At 40.6% G+C, this 25,000-nt stretch overlaps 1 protein-coding gene across 1 annotated transcript in view; it reads right to left on the reverse strand.

The window, feature by feature from the left end:
• LOC138020004 (synaptojanin-1-like) overlaps nucleotides 1-25,000 on the reverse strand; it is a 41,947-nt gene that overhangs the window by 4,970 nt on the left and 11,977 nt on the right. Inside the window, exons 5-21 of the mRNA XM_068866988.1 lie at nucleotides 24,190-24,273; nucleotides 22,603-22,664; nucleotides 21,169-21,265; nucleotides 18,913-19,082; nucleotides 18,149-18,230; nucleotides 15,911-16,063; nucleotides 14,568-14,736; nucleotides 14,104-14,392; nucleotides 13,407-13,547; nucleotides 11,976-12,168; nucleotides 9,341-9,499; nucleotides 8,829-9,147; nucleotides 5,868-5,973; nucleotides 5,261-5,467; nucleotides 4,402-4,480; nucleotides 3,236-3,605; nucleotides 1,512-1,906 (exon numbers count right to left, since the gene is read on the reverse strand). Coding sequence (XP_068723089.1) covers nucleotides 1,512-1,906; nucleotides 3,236-3,605; nucleotides 4,402-4,480; nucleotides 5,261-5,467; nucleotides 5,868-5,973; nucleotides 8,829-9,147; nucleotides 9,341-9,499; nucleotides 11,976-12,168; nucleotides 13,407-13,547; nucleotides 14,104-14,392; nucleotides 14,568-14,736; nucleotides 15,911-16,063; nucleotides 18,149-18,230; nucleotides 18,913-19,082; nucleotides 21,169-21,265; nucleotides 22,603-22,664; nucleotides 24,190-24,273 — 3,075 coding nt within the window. The remainder of the gene's footprint in view (nucleotides 1-1,511; nucleotides 1,907-3,235; nucleotides 3,606-4,401; nucleotides 4,481-5,260; nucleotides 5,468-5,867; nucleotides 5,974-8,828; nucleotides 9,148-9,340; nucleotides 9,500-11,975; nucleotides 12,169-13,406; nucleotides 13,548-14,103; nucleotides 14,393-14,567; nucleotides 14,737-15,910; nucleotides 16,064-18,148; nucleotides 18,231-18,912; nucleotides 19,083-21,168; nucleotides 21,266-22,602; nucleotides 22,665-24,189; nucleotides 24,274-25,000) is intronic.

Raw genomic sequence — 25,000 nt, forward strand, 5'->3', positions numbered from 1 at the left:
CTCCACAATTTAACCGGTTTTAACGCTCTTAATTGTCCAAATCAGATCAAAAGGCTAGCAGATCCAAAGGAAAAGGAAAGATCGAATCCTTTATCTGGACAGGTAGAGCTATTTTTAAAGGTTGCCCTCGAGTATGAAGTCTCACAGACTGCCGAGAACAACGATTGCGAGTCGTGGATAATCAGCTTTCAGGCTCACATAAGGAACTTGCTATTAAAAGTAGGTTTTATCAACGGAGTTGATAATGTAAATTGGCCACTGTACAGAGATTCTAAAAGCTGACGTTTCGAGCGTTAGCCCTTCGTCAGAGCTCTGACGAAGGGCTAACGCTCGAAACGTCAGCTTTTAGAATCTCTGTACGGTGGCCAATTTACATTATCAACTCAGTTGATAAAACCAAATTTTTGTATACTACTTCCCCACCGACGCAGCACCACAGTTTCTTTAGAAACTACCCTCTTCATTCACTTGTAACGAAGATAGCTCTTTTGAACGCATGCCATGATGTATTTTATTATGCTAATTACCGCGGCATAGACTGGATCCTACATCTGATGTCATCGTATTCGATAAGCCGGCGTTTTCAAAAATCAAAATCTTCACTCTGGAGAGCGTATTCGAAAACCCCCGTTTTCGATGACCCAAAACGCCGTTTACGTGTGGACGGAAGGTAAAAAACGGCAGAAGATACCTCCGTTTTCAAAAATACCCGGGTACGTGTGGACGGAGCTTAAGACGCAGGTTAGAAGTTTCAAAAAACACTTGACCACGCCAGGACAAAACAAGCATACAGAATAGTCGCTGGAATTTGCATTCAATCTGTTGAGATAGGCTTATTTTTACCCCACTGTGAGCATGTGTTAAAGAAATAGTAATTGCCGCGGCTAGGAAAATAAAATAAAATAAAATAACAATGTTTAAGAATCTTCAAGATTCTTAAACATTGTTATTTTATTTTTACACTTTTTATACGTGCGTCGAATGTGATACTCGAGACGTGATGTCTTATTCTGCAAGTAGTTCAAGTTGTGAGCATGTGTTTCATGGAACTCCGACCTTGCTTTGTTTCTAATGAAGTCTGAATAGCTCTCGACGTTTCTGCATCGAGTCACTTCTCCAACATCTTTGGTCAGCCTCCTCTTGCGACTCATACCACACGTCGAACATGTTTATTGGAACAACCGGTCATTGAATACGAGTCCCTCAGTACGTCATTGTGACACTAGCAAAACTCGGTGCTTTGACTGTTGTTGCCTAAAAACCACTGTCTATCAGAACAAGTGACGTGGAATCCTGAATTCTCACCCCTTTTTAAGTTAAAGGAGAGCATTAGTCTTTCTTAAGAAAACTGGAATTTCACCGGGCCAGACGAAATGTGACATCAATTATCATAACGAAATTGGCACTTAGCCTCTCTTTGAACACGAGGCTAAAGCAAACTTAAATATGGCACGCGGAGTATTATAGAGTTGAAGAAAATCAAGAAAACAGCACCTAATATTCACCCTCACCTGCTTTCCTTTCTTGGTTGTAGCATGAATGACTTCAACCTTGGGTTTAGGTTTGGCATTCACTCGAGAAGGAACTGGGGCTGAAATGGAGGGTGCTTTTGGAGTATCGCAAGGCCTCTTGGGAGGGGCAGGTCGCTTGGGCGGAGCCGGTCTGCTCGGCTTTTGTGCCTGTTTCGTGGGGTCTTCTGACAATGGATCAAAATCATCAAGTGCTTTACCAGGTTCAACAGACTGGCCCCCGGCTACAGGTCCTGAACCTACAAGGGCCTCTTTTTCTATTTTCGCTTGTAACTGAGAAGGAACCTTGGTTGCCGGTTTGGGTCTTACGGCCGCCGGCCTCGGAGGTGGAGGGCGCTTAGGTACCGTCTTCCTTTCTTCTTGTTCGGGTTCTTCATCTGTTTCAAAATATAGTTGACGAATGACACAAATGTTAGAGAAGAGTTTTTTTCCTTTTCAAAAAAGGCAATAAAGAATAGCTAACCTTGGTTAAATTGCAAATTCAGTTAAACTTCAACCCCACCCATACACCCTCCCCCCCCTCCCAACCGGGGATGAGATGGAAATTTGTCAAAGCACAACAAACATGAGATGGTTTGAATGTTGCTACTGATATTCTTTCGTCATTTACATCTTTCATCTGGAACATACTTCATACATACTTCTTGCAAACCGAGTTGGAGAGCAGAACTACAAAGGCTGTTTTACAGAAACAAAGAAAGCAGAAGCAACACGCTGACGCATTAACTTGCAGTTAGTTAGTGTAAATACTAATTGTTCTTATGCTAGCGTCGTAGGTGTTAAACAGCTTCAAAGTACGGTCCGTGTTTCTTAAGTTCAATCTATGGCTCGAGTGAAGAAGCAGAAGGGTGATAACTTGAACTGCAAAAAACAAGGAGACGTGATTTATAGTAATATTCTTGTTGGGAGCGCGCTCGTGAAACTGTTACAAATTTACTCAACGATCTGCACTGGCCTCCCCTTCAGAAAACAAGGAAAACATCTCGCCTCAGGCTATTCCATAAAGCCATTCATGGTGAATCAGCAATGGAAATCCTAAGCTCACATTAAAAGAGCGCAATCGTCAACTACGGTCCTTCCACAAAGTCAAGTTCATTGAACTGAAACCAAACACTGAAGCTTGCAGAAACTCATTCTACTGTAAAACTATTAAAGAATGGAACTCACTGCAATTAATGTTTTAGATATAGGAAAACTCCATTCTTAAGGAAGCAATTAGATTAGAATGATTAATTTTAATTAGGGCTTCATTTATATTTACAATATAATTAAGAATGAAATTTATAATTAATTTTTGAATTTTTTATTTAGTGATTAATTAATTAATTTATCCCTTTTTCATAAGTAAGTCTTACAGTTATGGGTATATCCCTTTGCAGGTGCAGGTGCAGCCCCCCTCCCCCTTCCCCATCATGTAGATGTAGAAGAAGTCACTAAGATCTTTAAAATCAAATCGTGTGGTGAAGCACGCCAAAAAGTTAGACAAGCCGTGGTGTAAAAGACGGCCAACCATAAGGCGCGTACTTTTTGAGAGAGGGATTTTTTTATACAATCTTTTCAGCCAGTGAAAACGGCGAAGTCAGGCTACTTAAAAAGACCCCAAAATGTTTGCAAACTAATAACTTTGTTTCAGTTTTCTATTTTTCTATTTTAAATTTCTAACTTTTTTCAAGGTTCGCAATAAACCACAGAACGGAAATTCCTACCATCACTGCTTCCGTGGTGGTGTCCAGTCCTTTTGATCTCACGATCTGCTTCGGGTTCACTGTCGCTATCGTTGACTATCTCGGTCTCTTCGTCTTCGGGATCGCTCTCCGAACTTTCATCTTCGGCATTTTCAGTTGATCGAATCTTGATCGGTTCCAGCACAGGCAATCCAGTAGAATGCCTCTCGGTTGGGGAAGCCAATAAATCCGATAAGGCACGACTTCTTACCGGCGAGAACGCACTATTGTCGAGCCCTTCCGAAGGATCCACGAATGATGAATCTTTTGAAACAAGGGTTTGAACTGTAAGGTCAGTTTTGGACAGAAGAGATTCAGATTTTAGGTGAACTTGGATAGTTTTGCCAGATACCTAAACAAAACACAACAGCAATTAATTGCAACCAACGTTTTAAGGAATATTTTGTAGACACTTTTTTTATATTTGTTTCTGTTTCTAGGCCGATGAATTTCTTAAAGTTGCAAGAAACTGACACCTTTTTGTACTGCATGCAAAAATTCCTAAGGTAAATTGAAACATCTTTGACAGAGAGCTCAAATGATTTCAAGGGGAAACGAATCTGCTAAACAGACAAGCTTCGAAACGTTTTTGGTATTCTAAGCTAATGCTGAATTACGGGAAACTCAAATTGCAGTTTATTTTCTGATCAGAAAAAGGTTCCACAAGATTTTTAGCTTCCAAACTTGTCAGTCTAACCTGCCTGCTTTCATTCAGCATAAAATTAAAAGGTTTAGGAATTTTTGGCGGGCAAAATTCAATCCTAGGTTTGTATTTAATCAAGGATGATAGCGTTATTGATCTGGTTTTGAACAGCTGAGTACTGGTTTTACAATAACTACATTTAAATTAAGAGCAAAGTCAAACAAAAATACAGTAAAAACAGTAATATAATAAATCTAAAAGGCATTTAAGCCTGAATGGGCCATTTCCGAGTTGCTGTTTGTCTCGGCTTCGAAGTGACTCTTGGTGCTCAACTATTGTAAGGGAAATGAGTTTGATTTGCATAAGAATACGCAACTCATTTCCATTTGAATGGTTGTGCACCAGCACTCGCTTTGAAACTGAGGCATGCAGCAACTCGGAAATGGGCTATTGGTATTGGTTGAAAAAAATTTCAACCCTTGGTTACGTCTCCTAATTTCGTTACCTCCTTTCCGTCCAATTCCAGCGCTCTTAACGCACTGCGACCATCGTCCATTGTGAGCAGGATTTCATTGTCAACCACCCTTCCAATTTTACAAAATTACGACAAACAAAGCAACGTCACTGACATGAAGGAGCATGGCGAGTGTAAAAGGAGCGCAAGTTTGCATGAGGAATGGCATGACTTGCGGACTTGCATAATTGTGCGGAATGAAATTTATGCAGAGTAACAAAAGTAAATAAATTAGGGGACAAGGAGAGAGAGGGTGAGGGGGAGGGGAGGGAAAGGATTGGAGGAAGAACAAGGCCTTTATTCATCACCGCTCACCTCGCATGGCCCCACTCAACATAGCAGATCCCTGAACTATTGCACGCACGAGTGGATTCTAGCTCTCCCTATTAAGGTACCCATGTAAAGAAAGCCAACCGGAAGTTGCCTTTTGGACAGAACCTCACAAGCAAATCACCTCCATAGGGATAAAAACATTTAGCAAAACAGGAGCGGTGGATCATGTCAATACACAGGAAAAACGCCACAATTCCGGATGCAATCCGTCACTCAAAAAGCGCTTGTTCGTCCGCTCTATCTACAGGCTTTTCCTCATCCCGTAAGCGCCAGGAATTGGGTAGGGTCGTACCTCTTGTTGAACACTATATTTCATTGCTGTATGGTGTCGTACTTGCTATTGTTTTCTGTGCGAAATCTATCGTTATCTTCGTTCGTTCTATTGTTCTTTTGGCCAATCCTGAAGCCTGTTTAATGAGGTACGACACGATCCCAGGAACTGAAAATGAATTTAACAGTTAACGTATCTCTCAGAAAAAAAAAAACCTTACCCAATCATTAGTTGTTGAAACCTCACCTTACTAAAACCACCGTCCCATAAGGCTCTACGACATCAAGAAGCTCGGACACATCAATGCCAGCATCGTCGTCTTCGCTGTCCTCACTGGTGACCACGATGGTAGGATCAGCGGGTCCCATGGTCTTCATAACAGTGTCATGAACTTTATTTTGCTTGGCCCAGTCTACTTTCTGTATTTCGATTTCTATCAGGGCTACAACTGGTCTGTGGGTAAATTTGAACGTACATCATATGCTGCATGGTAGGATCTAAACGAAGGTTCAAGTTCTACCACTTTAACCCTTTCACCCATACACCGACCTAAACTGGCCTAACGCCAGACTCGTCAATGGGGAACCTCTAGGAGTCAATGGGTTAAAAGAATTAACTAGTGGAGGGTAATGTGAAGTGCTATTTTCTATCCATGTAAACCATGTCAGCGTTAGCCTACTAATGGAATTGGGCCCACACAAGGACAGGTTGGGGATTGAGCCGACGACCTTCGGGTCAGACCCTTGGGAGCAGGTCGCAACACGGCCAACGTTTGCAAAAACGTAACCCTTCCTACCACTTTAAAATGTCGTTTTACATACCAAAAGATCGTTTACTTGTAGCTTTCGCTTACCTGTGATCTGAGGTTTTTAGCTCTGCGCAGCCGTAATACAAGACTTTGCCAGGACTGAAGTTGATGTCAGTACTCTTGGGATTGGTTGCAATTTCATCTTTGTCGTCTAAATTAACAAATTAACAGAGGTTTCATTTCATATATCATTTCATCGTTGATTCACTCATCACGGGAACATTAGAACCCACAAATGAACAGCTTCCAACGTCAGGGGCTTCATAGCTCAGTTGGTTGGCCGGGACGTAGCACCAGTATCGCGAGATCACGGGTTCAAACCTCGTTGAAGTCCTGAATTTTCAGGCTTCTCTTCGCAATTTCCAAAAAATTGCGTTCATAACTGCGAGGATCACAGCTTCATTTGATTTCATATCCGCAGTTCAATATATGATTCATTTCATATATCATTTCATCGTTAACACAGGTATGTTATTAACCGTTGCAGTAACCCTGCTTCCCTATCGGAATATAAATTTGATGGAAAATGTTCTATTATTCCACTATTACGCCATTTTACCATATTTGGTCAAGAGAACGCGCAAAATATGAGAGGGTAAGACACTGTAGTGTCCCGGTTTGACCGCTTTAGAACAGAGCCAATACGGACGGAACGAGAGTTTTTCAATGAAAGAAACTGTTTTCAACACGATGCAAAGCCTGAGAAATTAGCTTGTCATCGCTTGTCACTCGCCATTTCGTTTATCCAATCAAATAAAGGACATTTGAATGGTTTCATCTATGTTGTTTTCGTCATTCGCCCAAGCCTCATTACGCAATCGATACGATTCTCCGTCAGTGCAGGAAGAAGCCAAAATACTAGAAGATGGCGTAATAGTGGAATAATAAATCCCTTATTAAATGGTTTAACATTTAAAACGTGCGGACATCTTGCTCGTTACGCTACGCAACTCGCAAATATCCGCGCGTATTATATGTTAAATCATCCAATAAGGTGTATTTAAGGTGGCTCAAAACAGTTTCCAACACATTCCAAGACTTAGATTTTGATGTGTCATTATAGCCACTCTTCATCAGTTGATGCTACACTCATGGTATCAAAAAACTGCCCAATCACTGGTGAACACGTTGGTATTATTTTTGTGACACAATAGGTTACTATAGCAATACTATGACCTGCTAAAAACACCCTTAATTTCAGCTTTAAGCGCTTATATTTAAAAAACGGCACGGTGAAATTTTTTCTTATTACAGAATTTTGATTAGCAGGATAAGATGTAACTTTTGACAAAGTTTAAAAAAATTCTGTACATGGGGTTCAGAGCCACCTAAAATTTTCGAAAAATTAAGATGGCTCTCAAAACTTTTAGGTGGCTCTGAACCCCATGAACAGAATTTTTTTAAACTTTGTCAAAAGTTACATCTTATCCTGCTAATCAAAATTCTGTAATAAGAAAAAATTTCACCGTGCCGTTTTTTAAATATAACCGCTTAAAGCTGAAATTAAGGGTGTTTTTAGCAGGTGCTAGTATTGTTATGGTAACCTATTGTGTCACAAAAATAATACCAACGTGTTTGCTAGTGATTGGGCAGTATTTTGATACCATAATTGTAGCATCAATTGACAAAGAGTAGTAATTATGACCCATCAAAAATCTACGTCTTGGAAAGTGTTGGAAACTGCTTAGAGCCACCTTAAGTTTCTTTTTTCAATTAAAATTACTGTCGCTGTGAAGAAGGCAGCTTAAGCAGTTTCAAACAAACCTCAAAATCAAATTTCAGGTTTTCAAGGAACTCAACCCATGAACGTGCGAGCTATCGAGCCACCTTGAAATTTGTTAATTGCGGGTAGAATCTTTGATTACATTTATGGCCTCATTAGCACAAGCCTGTCGTTTTCTAATCAGTCAGCCAAGAATAGAGCGGTTTTCAATTGAGCGTCGAAAGTAATTAGCAAATTGCTTTGGTTTATGATTACTTCACTCAGTGATTGGTTCAAAGTTCTCTCGCCACTTTTTCAACCAATCACAAGTGAAACCAAAACCAATCGTGGCTCGCGCGTGCACATTTTCCCGCGCTTTGTGTGGGATACGTGTAATTACTTCGAGTTTTGATTGGTTTATCGGATTATCTCCGTACTTTTTGATTTACGACACTCGATTGAAACTCACTCTCAAGTATTAAACATTTGAAAGTGTATTGCAAAATAAACTATCTCTGAAAAGTTGAACGCGATATATATACCAGATAATCTCTGATCAATGATGCTTTGAAAATTTTAAACTTACAAAGAATTTAGGGCACTTTTAAAACCCAATATTTTTTTAGTCTTTGGTGGCTAATAACTGGTGTGTCGTCAAAGGTAAACGGCTTAAAATTGGACATTTAATTAAGTTTAACACGTTCTTTTACCTTTTCAAGTCAATTTGGGAATAGCATAATGCCGTCTGTGAGCAAACTCGTATGTTAATGGCAAAAATGTTAACAACGATTTCAACAAAGATTCCCTTGATTGCTCTGCATCCCGTAAAGCCAGAGTAGAGAAAATAAAATGTCACATTATTCTGTCTCATACTTTTGGATCACCCCTGGGCCACGGAACCCTGCTTAGAGGAGCTATTAACACCGACCTAACACGACGATTGCGGGAGCCACAACTGGGCTGACTGCGCATGCGCATTGCTCGCACGCCTTTTCCTCACGATCGCATTTTTGTCACCAGAGCCTCGGGTTGACCCAAGGCTCTGGGAAACTCTATGTAGGAGAACATGCGTCGTAGGGTTCTTATAGCCAAAAATTGACTATTTGAACCTTACTACGCCTGCTCACTCCTTGTGCTAACATGAATGCACCAATTAAAGACGTTTTTTATTGTTCTTCGCGAAAACCAATGAGAAGACACTTTGTTTCAGGGATCCCCGGAGCTCTTCTCTCCCTCAGTCAAGAGAAGAGCTCTGGGGTCGAGATTGTTCACGATCGCTGCAATCTATCGATTTATTTTTTTACCTTTGGCCTCGTTTGTGTCTTTTTCATTGAATTCTTCACAATCATCACCGTCACTTTCCTCATCCTCAGCGACATCGTCTATCTCCTCGTCTTCCATCAGAAGATGGTCCTCACCCTGTGGGGCTTGATTGTGCTGTGCTACCACGTGTTTTCGAACCATGGTGGTCGACTTGTACCGAGGTTTTCTCCTCCTCCACAGGACGCGGTCGGTCCAGGCTGGAATGCGCATCTTCTCACTGGTGTCATAATCATCAGAAAACAGATCGTATTTGTAGGTTGGAGCAAACGCGATTTTTCCCTCGATAAAAGCACGAAAAACCTTGAAAGAAAGTGCGATGATAAGTTCTAGCTACGAAAAATATTCAACTATTCCACCAAAACTCCGAAGCTGTCATTTGCGTCCTAAAGTAGTCTGGCCACAAACTAGCGCAAAGTGAATTTGAGCATACATATAATGCGCTACATGACTGCAAAAATCTTCGTAACTTCATTGATATCGATTCTTTTAGTACCTTGTGCTCTTTCTTTTGCTTTTTTAATTGATCTTCTTTCAGAAGTTCTTCCCACTGCTTATTTTTTATGAGTTCTTTCACCTCTTCTATTGGCAGATCAATGCGATAGTTGAAATCCCCACACCAGAAAACATAATCATGTGATGATAAACTGCGACCCTAAGAAATGAGAGGAACAAGAGTACACCATTTTTGCAGATTCTATGACCTTTCTCTGGGAATTGTTTGCTTATTTTTTCAAAGGTTTCCATTATTTTGTACACTAGCAGGAAGCTTAAGGTGCGTAAGCACACGATCTGAAATGGGCAATTATCGTCAATTATCGTTAATTAGCTAAAAAGGTGCGTTAACTTACCAGCAATTACCACGTGGGACGCTAGCTAAAAGCCACTTAACCATAAGCAAACAATTTGCACCCCTAATTTAAGTGATCATGTTCTCGGGTCCAAATATTTTTATATTGTTCTTTACTGCGTTAATTAGAAAGGGAGTGTTTCACAGTATTTCGGGCAGTTTCGGAGAAATAATTAGCTGATCAGGAATTTGATATCGAAAAATAGTAATAAGACATTCCTTAGCCTGGTTTTGAACTAGCGACGCAAAGACAAGCTCAAGCATAAGAGAGCTTATATCACCGTGGAAAAGGGATTGACACAAGCAAAAGCATCAGTAAAATGAATTTTTTTAAAGTAAATTGTACAGCTGCTGGCCTGCTTTTATTAAATAATTTTATATTTGTAAACCCCTTCTGAACTGAAATTTTTATAATTTTAATTGAATGAATGTGTAATAAAGGTTATTCTCAGAGATCAAAATATTTCCATTCCCTTAGGCTTGCGCTTATGCTTGTGTTCGCTTGCGTTGTGTGAAAACGAAACACAGCATAAGCACAAGAAAGTTTGCTTCTTCTGGCCTTTGCAGATTCCCTGCGTCTGCGCATTTGAACAAAATGGCGGTTGCCGTGGTTGATTTTGATGCTTATGTCGACTTTCGTTTTCACTGCTTAAGCCTGATTGGTTTTCACTAGCGACGCAAGCACAAAGCGCAGCGATGAAATCATCGTTATATCGCAAAGATGATTCTGAGCAAAAATAACCTCTATCCAGTGGAGTTATATATAGAAACCTGAAATACTCTGTGTTGACATTTTAAGATTACCTAAACTTCAATCTTTTCAATCTCGCCTTTTTGGCCCTTTCATGAATCCCCTTTGCTTTCTTGCATTTATTTATTTTTTGTTCTACAGTTTTTTGGGGTTATTGCGATGTTCTATTCCATTTTATGACAATTTGACGAGTCATGAAATTACTTCAAATAGTGTGACTTGGCCCTTTTCATTTGAAAGTTAATTTGTAACACCTGTGGCGTTATCGGGGATGACAATACTTGGCAAGAGAGCCGTTTTAAATTTAGATGGTCAAAGAAACCGATAACTCCTAAGAGAGAGAGAGAGAGAGAGAAACGTGAATTGTACTGAAGTTCCAAGCCTTAGGCTCCTGACTCTAGAGACTGTGATGGTAAAGTAAAGAAACTTTGTGCACACCAAACGTAGTGAATCTGCGGACGAACATATCGTAGTGAGCACGCATAACTGCCGAACGAAATCTCACTAGGGAGTTTAAAGCCCGGTTTACACTACAAAAAATTTTTGGCACGGCTCGTTTGAAATTGGCACGGGTGTCAAAAAAGAGCCATCAAACTTTGTCTACATTGTACCACGTGCAGAACGAGATGGAATAATCGCGAAAGACTTACGACAGTGCAAACTTATATTTAAAGATGACTTTTTCGTCGACGTCCTCGTCCTAGATCTTAAAGTGCACCTAAACTCAAATATTTTTTGTTCCTAGCATAAATCTCCCCATCCAAAGCAAACATATGTCGCCATTGTTACCCAGAATTTCGCTTTTTCTGTGCCTTGCAAGGCAAGTTAACTTGGCTGAACTGGTATTGGGAATTTAAGATCTACGACGGTGACGGTCACACGGAAACGTCACCTCTAAATATAACTTGGCTCTGTCATAAGTCTTTTGCGATTATTCAGTCTCGTTTACGTCCTACAATAAAAATAAATTGGTACGAGCGGCTTCAGAGTCAAAACCGAGAATGAAAGATTCTCTGTTGCATGCTTACGTTTTCGTCAAAACCTCAAATTTGGTGATTTCACGTCGTCGTTATGCAGAGGACCGCTAACATACTTGCTAAAATCCGTGCTGCACGTGCAGCACGATTATTTATGCTCTTTTAACCAATGATATTACTGTTTTGTGGCGATGTCGTAGTCGTAGCCGTCACCGTTTCTTAAATTCCCTAGTATTTGGACCCACGACCGTCAAGTGAGAGGAGTGGGTCTATTCTCAAATTTTGCATTGAAGTTTTGCATTGCAAAGCAGTTTGTGACGTAAAATAGAGAATAGACCCCATGCCTCTCACATCACGGTCGCGCGAGTCCAAATTACTGCTAGTTTTGATAACTTTGCGCGCCTTGTCCGGCAGATAAAAAGCGACATTTTGAGGTAAGAATCATCAAATATGCTTGCTATTGGTGGGGATATCAATATTGTAGACTAAAAATATTTGAGTTTAAGTCCCTAATGAGTGATTGCAGGGATTCGAGTCATAAAAAGTACTGTACCATAGGAAAGGCTATCCTTGAAGCAATGTCGTGATAATCGCGGTTTCTCTCCGTTACACCTGATTGGCCAGCCGCAAGGTGTGAGCAGACAAAACAGATTGAAGTCCCATGTAGTAAGAGACGTATAGCAACTCCTCCTTTGTTTCCAGCATTTCCACCCAGTCCGGTTTTGACAGTTTGCACAGCCACGTCCCTAACATAAGAAGGAGCAATTATAATTGCCAAGATGTAAAATAACCATCACTGACGTTCAAATATAGCGAAGAGTACGAGTTACCAATTTTAAACGCGAAGACACAACATAAATGAGGTCGCTTCAATTCGTGTTTTCGTTCGAATTCGTTCAAGCTCGACTATCAATAATCCAAGATAGGGACCAACGAACTGCAACAAAGAGACGGGACCCCCTCTTATTTTCCACTGTCTGAAAAGCTGGGCGAGGCTTTGATTGCGAGAGGGCAGCGCGGGGCTGAAACAATATGTGATAATAGGAAAATAATAAAACTTATTCCCCTACTGGAGCTCTAATATTCCCCTCTGATAATCTCCTAGAAACAGCCAATTATGCTACAAACAAAGTCGACAGGACTCCTTTCTCCGTTTCTCATTTGCAGATCTTCGTCGTTTACAATGGACAATAGGTAGATTGAGCTTTGCGTTTACAGCAGACGGCAAACGTGAAACTGAAATTTGCGTTTTACCAAAAATCAAAGAAACTGATTTGATTTTAGCTCCTTTTTTGCTTGTTATGTACAAATGTAGCGCTAACTTCTTAAAAGAAGCGGTTAACGAGAAGTTGTCTGAAACAAGCGAAGCCAAGATTGTTCGTGCGAAGACTTTGTTTTTGTTCACTAAAGTATTGTTTTGTCGTTTTCTCGTAGCTGTCCAAGTCGTCCTTTGCGTAAGCTGCCTTCTATTGTTTTAAACAGATAGGCGACGTTTGCACCCGAGGCGTCACAACGTGCGCCATCTCATTTTATGACTTTCTGGGCCTACAGTGTATAATGACCAATTCAAAAAAAGATGGCGCATTATTCTTCCAAGTTGAAACTATTGCTTTGTGAAGCTCTCTTTGGAATGGTTTTCACTGGCAGCGCAAGCATAGACACAAGCAACTTACACAAACCAAGAAGCGTCTTGATCAATTTGTACTTTTTGTTAGGACTAAAGACTCTTATTGGCGGCAAGTAAAAGAGCCTGCATATGTTGCTGGTGCTTACATGTACGCTTGCATCGCTAGAAAAAAAGCAGCTTTCTCGGAATCTTCGCATCCTGACTCTGAAAGATCGAGGAGAAGAACGTCTTAAAGATGTGCTATCCTGATTGGTTTCAAGAACAATATATATTTGATACAGAATACCACATCTTTCGCCCAGAATAAGACTCAACAGATAAGTTCAACACAAGTGGCTGTGGAAATACATCGCTTACCTTAAGAAGGGTACAAGATAAGGACGAACAAACACAAAGAGGCAGACACCCACAAGCTGCTCGCACGTGACCAGGACATAGGCATGGTCACGTGATATAATGCGCCGCAACTCTTCGCCCCATTCCTTTCTCTGACTAGACCTAGAAATTCACCGAAATGAGAGAAAGTTGGTCAATGTAGGTATTGCCTGGTTCCTCTTTTCGTATATTACGCATAGGCGTGATGAGAACATCGCACAATCACAATTTGATATAAGGTCCATAATGAAAGCTATCAAACCCTTGGCGAGGAACTTACGGCAAGAAATCGACACGTTCAAAAAGCGAAAAGAAAGATGAGTTTCCGTAGCTCCTAAGGGAACTTCGAAAATATCTTTACCAGGCGTTGTGACGACATTAGAGGAACTGATCAGGTCATGCTGTCAAAACACAGGTTTCTTGATCGAATAAAAGCAGGAAAAAATCCTAAAATAACCCTATTAAAACACTCACGGCACTACATTCTCTCCCCAAGGGCGAGGGGGTGGGGTCACAAAAAAATTTTTCCACCACCCTCGACCAATCTCTGTTACAACAGGCAGCTTCTGCCTCTTCTTTAAAGCGAGTCGAAAGTTGACGTTTTCTAATTACGAGAGTTATTCAATTTGAGTCCTTTTAAGACGAAAGACGATGTGAAACAGAGGTGACCTACTCTCACCTCGTTGAGACGATGTTTGATGCATTCAAGTCCACGAGTTCCTCAAAACCAATAGCAAACACGTCCGTTGGTACCCGGAAATCCACATCATCGCTTTCCGAATAACCGCTGTCTGGAAGGGTCTTGTGAAAATCTAAAAGCCAGTCGTGCATTGTTTGGTGCTTGTGAGCAATGCTCCGGAAGTGTTTCCCGCCATTGACATTCCATGTACCGACACATACGCGAATGTTAGACCACGTGGTGTATTCCAGATGGCGGTCGCACAGCTCTCGGAGTATCGTTGGAGAAGCTGCAAATATGAGAAAAATATCACAGCCTGCTTATTTTAAATCAACGCCCGTTATTTCTCTTGTACGAAACTGACCGTTACGTTTACCAAGGGCGAACTATCAAATAGCTGAAATGAACAAGCAAAGGTTTCGGCTAAAGAGTGATTGGTAAACAAAGTTTTGAAGAAAACTTACAGTGAAGAAACGACGCGTAAAGCAGCGCCCGGGCCCTCTCGCCAAGTTCACCCACAAATGTGTTGCCAAGCAACAACATATCAATGGCTTCTTGCTTACTTCCATCCAAAAAATTATTGACGATGGTTCTATGTACCGAGCGAGCGCCATCCCTGAGTTTATTGATCACCTATACAGATAAACGACAGATGAAAAGTTATTATCATTGTTAACCAAGGATAACTTTCTTTTTTCAGAGTGAGTTGGACAGGAGGAAAGAGCGTATATAAGTGTGGGCTATAGACGAATGAGAGTAATATGATTTTCGCACTTACATGAAATAAATGTTCATAAATAATTTCAATTGTCCAGATAAGGGCAAGGATCATTTCTCTATTTCGTCTGTAACACGCACTTCAAATATTAAACACTTAATGACTGGTCCCGAGTGAAACAGTTAATTTTGTTTCCCGAAAATCTCAATGTTTCCCTGAGGCGCAGCCGAGGGAAACATTGAAATTCGAGAGAAAGAAAATTAACTGTTTTCCGAAGGACCAGTCGTTAAGTGATTTGTAATATAGCACAAAAAGAAAAAAACCTGCAACGGCAACAGCAACAGCGGCTGTCGATCAACATAAGGGAGCTTACGAAACGACGACGCCGACGGCAACGACGACGCTACAAAACAATAGGTTTAGTGAGCAAAAACAATGGCTCTGCACGCTCTGCACGTGCGTTTTACATTTTGGTACATTTCTTTGCCGTCATCTCCTAAATGACGACGTGAAATGACCAAATTCAAGGTTCTGTGGAGGACGTTAGCATATGACGAGGAATTTTCAGTTCTCTATCGACGCTTCCAACCCACTCAAACCAGTTTAAATCCTCGACAGTTACTACACATTTTAACGCGAAACGACATAAAATAGTTTCGTAGTGATATGAATAACGCGATCTCGTATTTTTAAATGAAGTCCTCGTAGCCGTCGTCGTCGTCGTCGTCGTCGTTTCGTAAGCTCCCTAATTGCGGGTAACAGTGCACTGTTACCTTCTGACGTCATAGATTTTGTAATGTTGCCCGCTTAGAGGCTTTTGTCGGGAAACAGTTTTATTGCTAGATGTCATGTGATCTCAAAGTAACCAATGAGAGGGCGCGCTGTTGGGGGAGAAATTTCAGCTATATAACAAACATGTCTTTTCACGGGCCGGGCAAACATGAGGCCATGGCTTCATAGTTCAGTTGGTAGAGAATTGCAGGGGCATCCCAGAGGTCATGGGTTCAAATCCTGTTAAGCCAACTGAATTTTTCAGGTGTCTTTAAGAGACAATCGCTTAAATTGTCCAGACAAGTGAGAGGATCATACCTTGGTTTTGCCATCCAATGTCCCAGTCCCAAGATACATCCGACTAATGTGATCCCCATTTTGAGTCCACATGGTGCGAAAGGCTTCTTGAAATCTAGTCAAAATGGCTTGTTTGTTTGGCAAACCAAGACAATCAACTTGCTGCGAAAGCATCTGATCAGTAAACATTGACAAAACCCACAGATTAGCTCAGTCAGTAGATCCTTGGACTGTCGTCTGGGAAATGCTGAGTTTAAACGATACGATTCGATACATATTTAATTGACCACTCCCCATAGGGGCTTTTCATGGCCAATTAATGAAACACAATCACGACAGAACAGAACATTCAACAACAACTGTTAAAAATCCCAACTGGCCGGACGCAAACCAGTTGGCTATTTACAAGTGCACCTGAGAAGCTGAACCAGGGGTTACCTGGAACAAATTCAAGCAGTGACCAGGATGTGTCTTGAACCCGGGATCCCCGGATCCCAAGGCAAGCGTCCTAACCACTGGGCCACACTGCTTCCCCCGCGGAAAATAAATGATAAACTCGTATTTCCTGTAAGCTCTACATTTGCCTCAGCTCAGAAGATAGCGCCCTTAATTAAGCAATATCAGGGGACTTAAGCACGCAACGGTTTTGAGACGCCGACGGTTACCGGAAGAGAACCGTCTCTAATGGAGGAAAGATACTTAGCGATATAAATGTGGTAGTGTGAAGACAGTTTTTATATTGTCCTCACACTACCACATTTATATTGCAACGGCACCCGCAAACGGTACCGCACCCGAACCGCACCGGAACGGCAACCCGAAGTGAACTATTTTTACTGTTTTTAGACAGGAAAACAGTTCACTCCGGTTGCCGTACGTGATTCAAAAACGTCGTGTACATAAGCTCCCTTATATTAAGTCACGGATGTTGACTCGGGTAAAATTCCGACTGGGGTCGACTTGGGTAACTCGGGCTCGGGTTGACTCGGGTGAATTCCGACTGTCCCTAACTGCAATCGAGCCTATGGTATTACGATAACCTATTTGATTGCTCTGCCACTTAGCTAAAGAAGATTCGTGAATGCTAGGCCGTTAAACAAGGTTTAAGTGACAATTACCATGCTACACTGCTGGGACAAAAAATGCAGCAGGCTCGCAATTGCAGCAAACCCCGGAAATGAAAGAAGAGATGATCTTTCTGTTGTTGTCGGAGCAGAGTTGGGCCCTTGCCTTGAGATCCGGGGATCCCAGGTTCAAGACACTTTTTGGCCACTGGTTCAATTTGTTCCTGGTAGTTCCTGCTTCAACTTCTCAGCTGCACTTGTAAATAGCCAAGCCGGTGGTTTGCCTCCGGCCAATTGGGATTCTTAACAGTTGTTGTTGTCGTTGTTCTGTTCTTTCGTTTCGTTGATTGTGTTTCATTGGCTCTGAAAAGCCCCCATGGGGAGTGGTCAATTAAGTATGGTATGGTATGGTATGGTTGTTGTTAATCAACTACAGTAAGTCAGCAGAAAGAATAGCTAAGGTTAAAATAAACAGAATATCTCTACAATGTAAGTGCGCACCATTTTTTTTTTGCAACTAGACTCTCTCAATCCATGGATTATTCGTGTATTCATGTCGCCATGATTCCACTAATGGAAAAAATCCTCCATTTTCTATTTAACAACTGCCTTGCAAAGTGGAGGTTGGGTGCCTGAGACATCCAGGAGCTTCTACTATTGGCAGCCAGCTCTCAGATGGAGACTGCTCCCATGGCTGACATATCCAGGCAACCAAACCATGAGCCCCCATGCGCAAGGAGAAAAGCAGGCACCCGTCACACTGATAAAACAGAGGAAAGAAAGGGAGGGACAGAGGAGGGGAGACAGCCTCCAAGGAGTCCCCACGCTCAGGAAAACGCTGACTAAAATGCCAACAAAACTGCTACAACGCCCTATGGACCAAGAACACGAAGAATCCTGGCATGTGCGCATATCTAACAAACCGCTGACCGTGAAGTTAAAACTTGTGCTCCTAGTTATTAACTCCGTTAAATTGCATTTAACTGCATATAAACTACTAACAACCCACTATTTCCAATTCGCTCAGAAGAAAGGCTAACGCTCGAAATGTCAAAACATTTTCTTTGACCAAATTTCCGTGGCTCAACAATACTGTACAACTTCCATACTTACTATATACTTAACCCCTGCAAGCAAAACTGCCTCACCACTCGCTTACCCTGTCCAAAACGTGTCTATCATGAAGTAGCCTTACCTCAATTCCTAGGTAGCTTTGCACACTGTTGGTTCGATCAATACAATCAATGCAGTTTGTCCGAACAGCACCCTTCTGCTTTCTGTCAAATAATCACATCACAAACATTCAGTTTTTGGAAGAGATGCTCCTTTATTATATAAGCACCCAATGAAATACCAGGTGATCTTTCGCGCGAAAATATGGTATCTTTACATGTGAAAAGATCACCCTTGCTATGTTTACATAATAAATCGCACCGTTGTTCTTCGTAAGGACTACAAAACGTATTAAAGTGAAATGGTTTGGTATTTCATTGATTGATTACCGACTTTGATAAGTGTTACGAAGTGTCCCCATGCCATCTCACCACCTTCAATAGCTTTCCTGTCTAAGAATACAGACAAGGTGCCACCTCCCCCCCTCCCCCAAACTCAACTCCTTAAGTGAGGACAACCAGTCGTATTTACCCCAGCCTAAGGATAACCCTAAAAATGCCCGTTTAAACGGTTTAAACGTTTGCTTCAACATGCTTTCAACACTTTGTTGAACCAAATATTCGGTGCGTTTGAACAGATCGTCCAACGTTGTTGAAAGCGTAAAAAAGTGTTGAAAGCTTGTTGATAGCGTGCTGAATCAAGTTTAAATTGGTTTTAAAATTCATTTAACATCGATTCAACTTTTCCTTTGTCCTCGAAAACGTTGAATGGTGTTAAAGCCCTTTGAACACTCTGTTCAACAACTGTAGAACACACGCATGCTCCATGATCGAAAGCATACAGTACCTCACAATCTGTTCTCCTTTAACAAAGAAGAACCCGAAATCTGTCATAGATGGTTGGGCCTTTTCCTTCAACACTGACAGCTTTTCAAATTTTCCTCCGCGACAATTTTGGTGATAATCAAAGCAAATCATGCGCGTCTCACTGCCATGAATGGAATCCTTCAACTGATCCTGAAAAAGAACATTTCGTTTAGTTAGATTCCTTTGCCTTGGAGAGAGGATCAGGACAATAACGACGCTCAATCTTCTTTCTTACTCCGGAACCCATAAATCAGACCACAACACCAGACACTTCTCGCCAAACTCTTTCCGAACTGTGTGGACGTTCCGTTTGCCCTAGGGTCACGTCATCTAGTCTTTGGTCTGCTGTCAGAGATGATACCTCCTTTATATCCCTCGACATTGCGTCTCTAGCGTCCTCGTTTGCTTTAATAGTAATTTTCCCGATTAAAGAAATGTATATATATAAAGTGTGATTGCTGTACCCAGACTTCTTCAGACAGGAGCTCTTCATTGTGGCGGAAAATGAGTTTGCTAGTCACTCAATGTTTAGGGCTTACTTGCTCATTTTATTTGCATACATTTGGCTTAACGCGTTTAAAAAAAAATCGGTTTCCCGTCGTAGTCAAAAGTTTGCTTTCCAAATCGGGTGAGCATTCTGGTTAATTTCTATTTTTTTCACTCTCCCAAGTGTTAAATTTACTCTGCAATGGGAAACGGGTGAGCCCTGTCAGTAACATCCATAGTAGAGTGGTAAACGCTCGCATTTGCTTTGGTTTTGAACACACTTGATGATTGCTTATTGATTGGCTTATTCTTCACCAATAAGAAAACAATATTCTCAGAGAATACCGATGTATACATAGTCTGTCTTATCGGAACATGCTGTAACAAAGAAAACGCTGCATACAAGACACCTGTATAACCCTCTGAAACTGAATTCTCACACAGTTTAAAACGTTAAATGTTGAGGAGGCAGGGGTGTGGTCCAGTGGTTAGGGCGCTTGCCTTCAGAACCGGAAATTCCGGTTCAAGACCCGCTCCGCTCGTTGAATTTGTTCCTGGTAGTCCCTGGTTCAACTTCCCAGCTGCACTTGTAAATAGCCAACTGGTTTGCCTCTGGCCAGTTGGGATTCTTAACAGTTGTTGTTGTTGTTGTTACAAGTTCTGTTCCATCGTTTCGTCAATTGTGTTTTATTGGCCCTGAAACGCCCCTATGGGGATTGATCAATCAAGTATGTCCCTAAATACCCATATGAAACTATCGCTAATATTGTATGTAACACATTTCATTTCACTCCAAAGGCGACTATCGGTATCCAGTTGCAGAAACACCAGCTCATTAACCAGGATTAACTAATCAGGGTTCCTACCGTACCATGAAAACTAAAATCCCTGACCAAAGGTAATTTCCCTGACATAATCTTTTAGGATTTCTAGTAATCCGAGGACAAGAAAGATCAATACTTAAATGTTCAGTCAGTTTTTAACAACAGTTCATTCTGCATTGTTGTGTCCAACATTCAAAGCACATAGAAAGCAGGGAAACGTCTTTTGAGTGGTTTTACATCAACAAAATTTATGCAGATGACAGAAATAACATTTCCCTGACTTTTGCGCTCTTTTTTCAAATTCCCTGACAATTCCCTGACCTTGAAAATTTTTCGGATTTCCCTGAATTTTCAAGTGAGTGGGAACCCTGCTAATGTCCATGACTCCTGAGTTTACAATTTTCTATTTTATAGAGGGCCAAATCACTCAATTCTGTCTGATTGGTCAATGAAGGTGGGCTTTTTGCGATCACCGTGACAGTTGTGAGCCACCGCAGAGATTTAACTTACATTAGGGAGCTTAAGCACGCGCGTTTTTGAGACGCGGACGACAACCGGAAGTGAGCTGTTTTCCCTTGAACTTGTCTTCACACAACCACATTTATATTGCGAAGTGTCTTTTCTCCATTAGAGATGATTAGTTGAAAAATCTGCGAGACACTACTGTCCTGGCATGCGAAATGTTCTCTTCCTGTTGTCGCCTGCATCTCAAAAACGCGTGTGCTTAAGCTCCCTATTGTAAATGGCCGAGGACTCGTTCGTGTTTGGACTGGACTTGATGGTCCAGGAGTGGGACTCATATTATTTCCTAAGTTAAGACTCAGGACTTACCAGAGCAATCTTGTGACAAAAGCACTGTTACAGTCACCATATTCCTTAAGATGATATTTGCCACACAAAGGTCACTACTTTCCTCGAAAGCTCACCTGGTAGGCAACACTGAGTGTATTTTCACCTTCCTTGGTTCCAAGCAGATTAACAAGCAACTGCTGTCCATAGGAAATCTTCAGACTGGTCAGATGTCTGCAAATCATATAGCACATATTTTCATATATGCTTTTGTTATGATTAGCCACTATCAAAAACACCATAATAATCTTTATTTGTCCCTCCAAAACTTTGCATAAGCGTTGTTTCCAGTTTCTCTTGGGACCATTGTAAGTACCAAGAGAAAATAAAACAATGCTTTTGCAAAATTTTGGAGGGACAAACAAAGAGTATTATCATGGTATTTTTTGCCAGGGTTAATGAAAGATTATGTGAAAGAATGACATAATACACACATCATGACATCATGACATGACATCATGACGATTTGTAGGGCTTATATGGGAAAAACGAAATGACAAAAAAATTCGGCTAATCATAGTTTACAGAGACGAAAATAAAAAAAATTAAACATACTTTTACTGCAACTTGTGTCCTTGTGTGGATTTGAGGCATACTGGGCTAGTTTTGAAATTTGATCCTATCCTTCATTGAAAGGAAGGAAGGATAGGAGAAAATTTCAAAGCTAACCCAGAAGCGGCCGATCTCCAGTCAGTATTCAAAGAAATCTCATCTTTTTATCCTGACATTCCTCAAAAAGGTATAGTAAAGGTAAATTCTGATAGTATTGCTTACTTGATTGTCGAGGTCCCATTACAGTGTAGGGGAGGGGGGGGGGGATCTACGTATCCCGTATCCCATTAATTTTCGGCCAAAATATCCTGTATCCTGTTAATTCCTGTGGTATGTATCTCTATAATGCTAGTTCGGTTTTTTTAATATAATATCCCGTATCCCGTTAATTTTCCCCCAAACTATCCCATATCCCTACAGTGTATAATTTTTCGCCTAATTATACCGAATCCTGATAACCCCTGTTAAAATACGGCCTCACTGTTTCCATTTGCAAATATAGTAGCATTGATAATAAAGAGATAACCTCATTCTGTTTTTACAACAAATAACTTCCACTTAAATTACAGATTTATGTTTCTGGTAATCTCTCCCCATTGAAATTTCCGAATTTACCCGCAGTGTTGTACAGGTGTACTTCACTGTAACTTAACACTTTGTGTTAACTGTTTGTGCATACCAAGGATACGCCCTTATAGGCGTATTGTTTGTGACATCAATACGGTATCGAACCTATTCCCCTTCATTGCTCGGTCATGAATCAAACTATGACAACTTTCCCGTCTTTCGAAGCAAATAAAAAGGTGAGTTTCAATAAAAAGCTTCTAGAAACAAGACAATACACTTTGAAACAATTTCAGAGAATAAATAAAGTGCAATAGTATGAAGATGTGATAGGCAATTTTTAAGTAATGTTCATAACTGTCATGATCTAAAAACATTAACATTATGCATTTTACCGGCCAAATGCTGGCGAAGATGCTTCAAAACCTCTAGAGAGTTTAACCTTGTGAGAACCAACCTGTTTAATGAAAGAAAGTCAAATGGTAAGTATTAGCGAAAACTTATTAAATACCTGTAGAGTAGCTTTCAAGACAGAGAAGCCCAAATAATTCCAAAAGCAATTCAATATGAACAACTTAATAGAAACAAGCTGTCAATCACACCCTTAACTCACAACAACTTGATTGTATGATCTCCTTAGTGAGACCTTATAGAGGACGGTACCTACTTGCGTCATTGTCTGCCCATCTCGAGATACTCGGATTTCCTATCGGTGGTGCTTATTAATACAGGGATACTTTTGACCAGTTGAAAACTATGCGGAGATAACAGAACTTAGCCAGTTCTCTTGGAATCCAAAAAGAAAATTGGGGGTAACCATGTATTTTTCAGAGATAATTAAGCTTTAATTTTGAAAAGAACGCCATACATTGCTTTGTATTTTAAAGCTCTTTACAAATATTGTTAATTAATTATGTTCGACAAATGCGTGGTTACCCCAATTTTCTTTTTGGATTTCAATAACATTTGTTAAGATCATCTTCACCTCACGCTTGGTTGACAACCCACATGTATGGCTTTACTTATCCTGGGGTTGGTCACACACTGTAAGTGAGAGTACCAGAAGGCATCCTTAAGCCTGCTTTTCACTAGCAACGCAAGCACAATTAGCACAAGCATTAAAGCGGCTTGTGCTAGTGAAAACGAATGTCGACATAAGCACCAAAATCAACCACAGCAACCGCCATTTTGTTCATGTGTTCAGATGCAGGGAATCTAGAATGAGTGCTCTAATTGGCCAGATCCAACAAATTTCCTTGTGCTTATGATGTGTTTTGTTTTCACACCACGCATTAGCGAACGCAAGCATAAGTGCAAGCACAAGAAAAGGAAAAAAATTGATTCTTGCGCTTGTGCGTATACTTGCGTCAACCCCGTTTTCAAGGTGAAATAAGCGCTCTAACTTATGCTTGCGCTTGCGCTTGCGTTGCTAGTGAAAACCAGGCTTTATGCCTCAAGTTCAAGGACTCAAACCCTGTGACATTTTAATTATTGTTTTCTCCAGGTCAGGGGTTTCATTAGGAGCCCGTCACCGCCATCTATGTTGTCAGAATTTTGCCACTCACCGCCAGCTTCTATGCCTTGATTTTAATTCAAACCCTTACAAGTGAAAGACACGTAGAGTGACCGCCGCTTGTATTGATTAGCCCAACATCTACTTTTAATTAAGAGTAAATTGAAGCCCCTGCTCCAGGTACTTTGTTCTCCTCCTCTCCTTACAAAACCAATTTATACATTTTGTTATATCATCTGTCTTAACTTCTTACCATCCACTGTTACTTCCAAGCGACAATAATCAACTTTTAAAAACAAGGCAACTTTTAAAAACAAGATGGATGAATCACAGTCGACTGACACAAGTTTAAATACATGAGAAGCCCAGTAAGTCCAATAAAATACGGTAATACCAGTCCTGCAAGCCAATGTGGATGATTTAAAAAAATTAATTATGAAAAGGACAGTTTTAAAATGAAAAATAGTACCTGAAGACCTGGTTGTTCCCAAAATACTGGCACAGATCCACGGGTTTGGACAAAGGAGGTAGTTATATCATCAACGACAATAAGCTGAAACAAAAGCATCATTATGTCATTATTTTCTTTTCTTTTTTTTTTTTGTTTTTTGCTTTTCATGACCATCATAAGGGTCGATTTTCAAGAAGTTAAATATCAAAACACAGAACACAAACGCTCCACTAAGCCACTAATGATACTTGGGAAACTGCCAGTGAAATCAAGTAAAAGCACATCCTACAGGTATAAAATTAACACTCATTTGGTTTTTTAAATAACAAAAAATGAATCGGGAGGTGATTTCCCTCACTACAACCCTAGCTCGAGTTTCTCTTCTCCCTTGCTCAACGTAAAAACTTCCCATTACTACGTACTTTATTTATGCAAAAAATGGTGCCAGATGAAAAAAGGCCATGTGAAACATAATATAATATAATATTTTTTAAGTACATATACCCTTAATCATCCTTTTCCATAGTCCACCCATTTTTCAAGGAGGATCAAAGAGAATCTCTTGAAAGACAAAAATTTTCAAAACTACAAACACTTAAAACAAAATACACAAAATTAATGTATTCTGGATTGCTTTGAAATAATATAATTGAGCCAAAACTGGTATGCCTTTTAAAAGCATACTATATAATCTGCCTTTAAAAAGCTGGAACTGAATGCACAATAACTCGTCTTGTTATAATTATTATACTCAACAAAATAATTATCTTGTTTCTGATTGGGCAATGGCGAATGCATAAATAAGTTATAGAGCGCAATCCAGGTTATA

The sequence above is a fragment of the Montipora capricornis genome, chromosome 10 (genome assembly GCF_036669925.1).
Source record: "Montipora capricornis isolate CH-2021 chromosome 10, ASM3666992v2, whole genome shotgun sequence".
Taxonomy (NCBI): Eukaryota; Metazoa; Cnidaria; class Anthozoa; order Scleractinia; family Acroporidae; genus Montipora; species Montipora capricornis.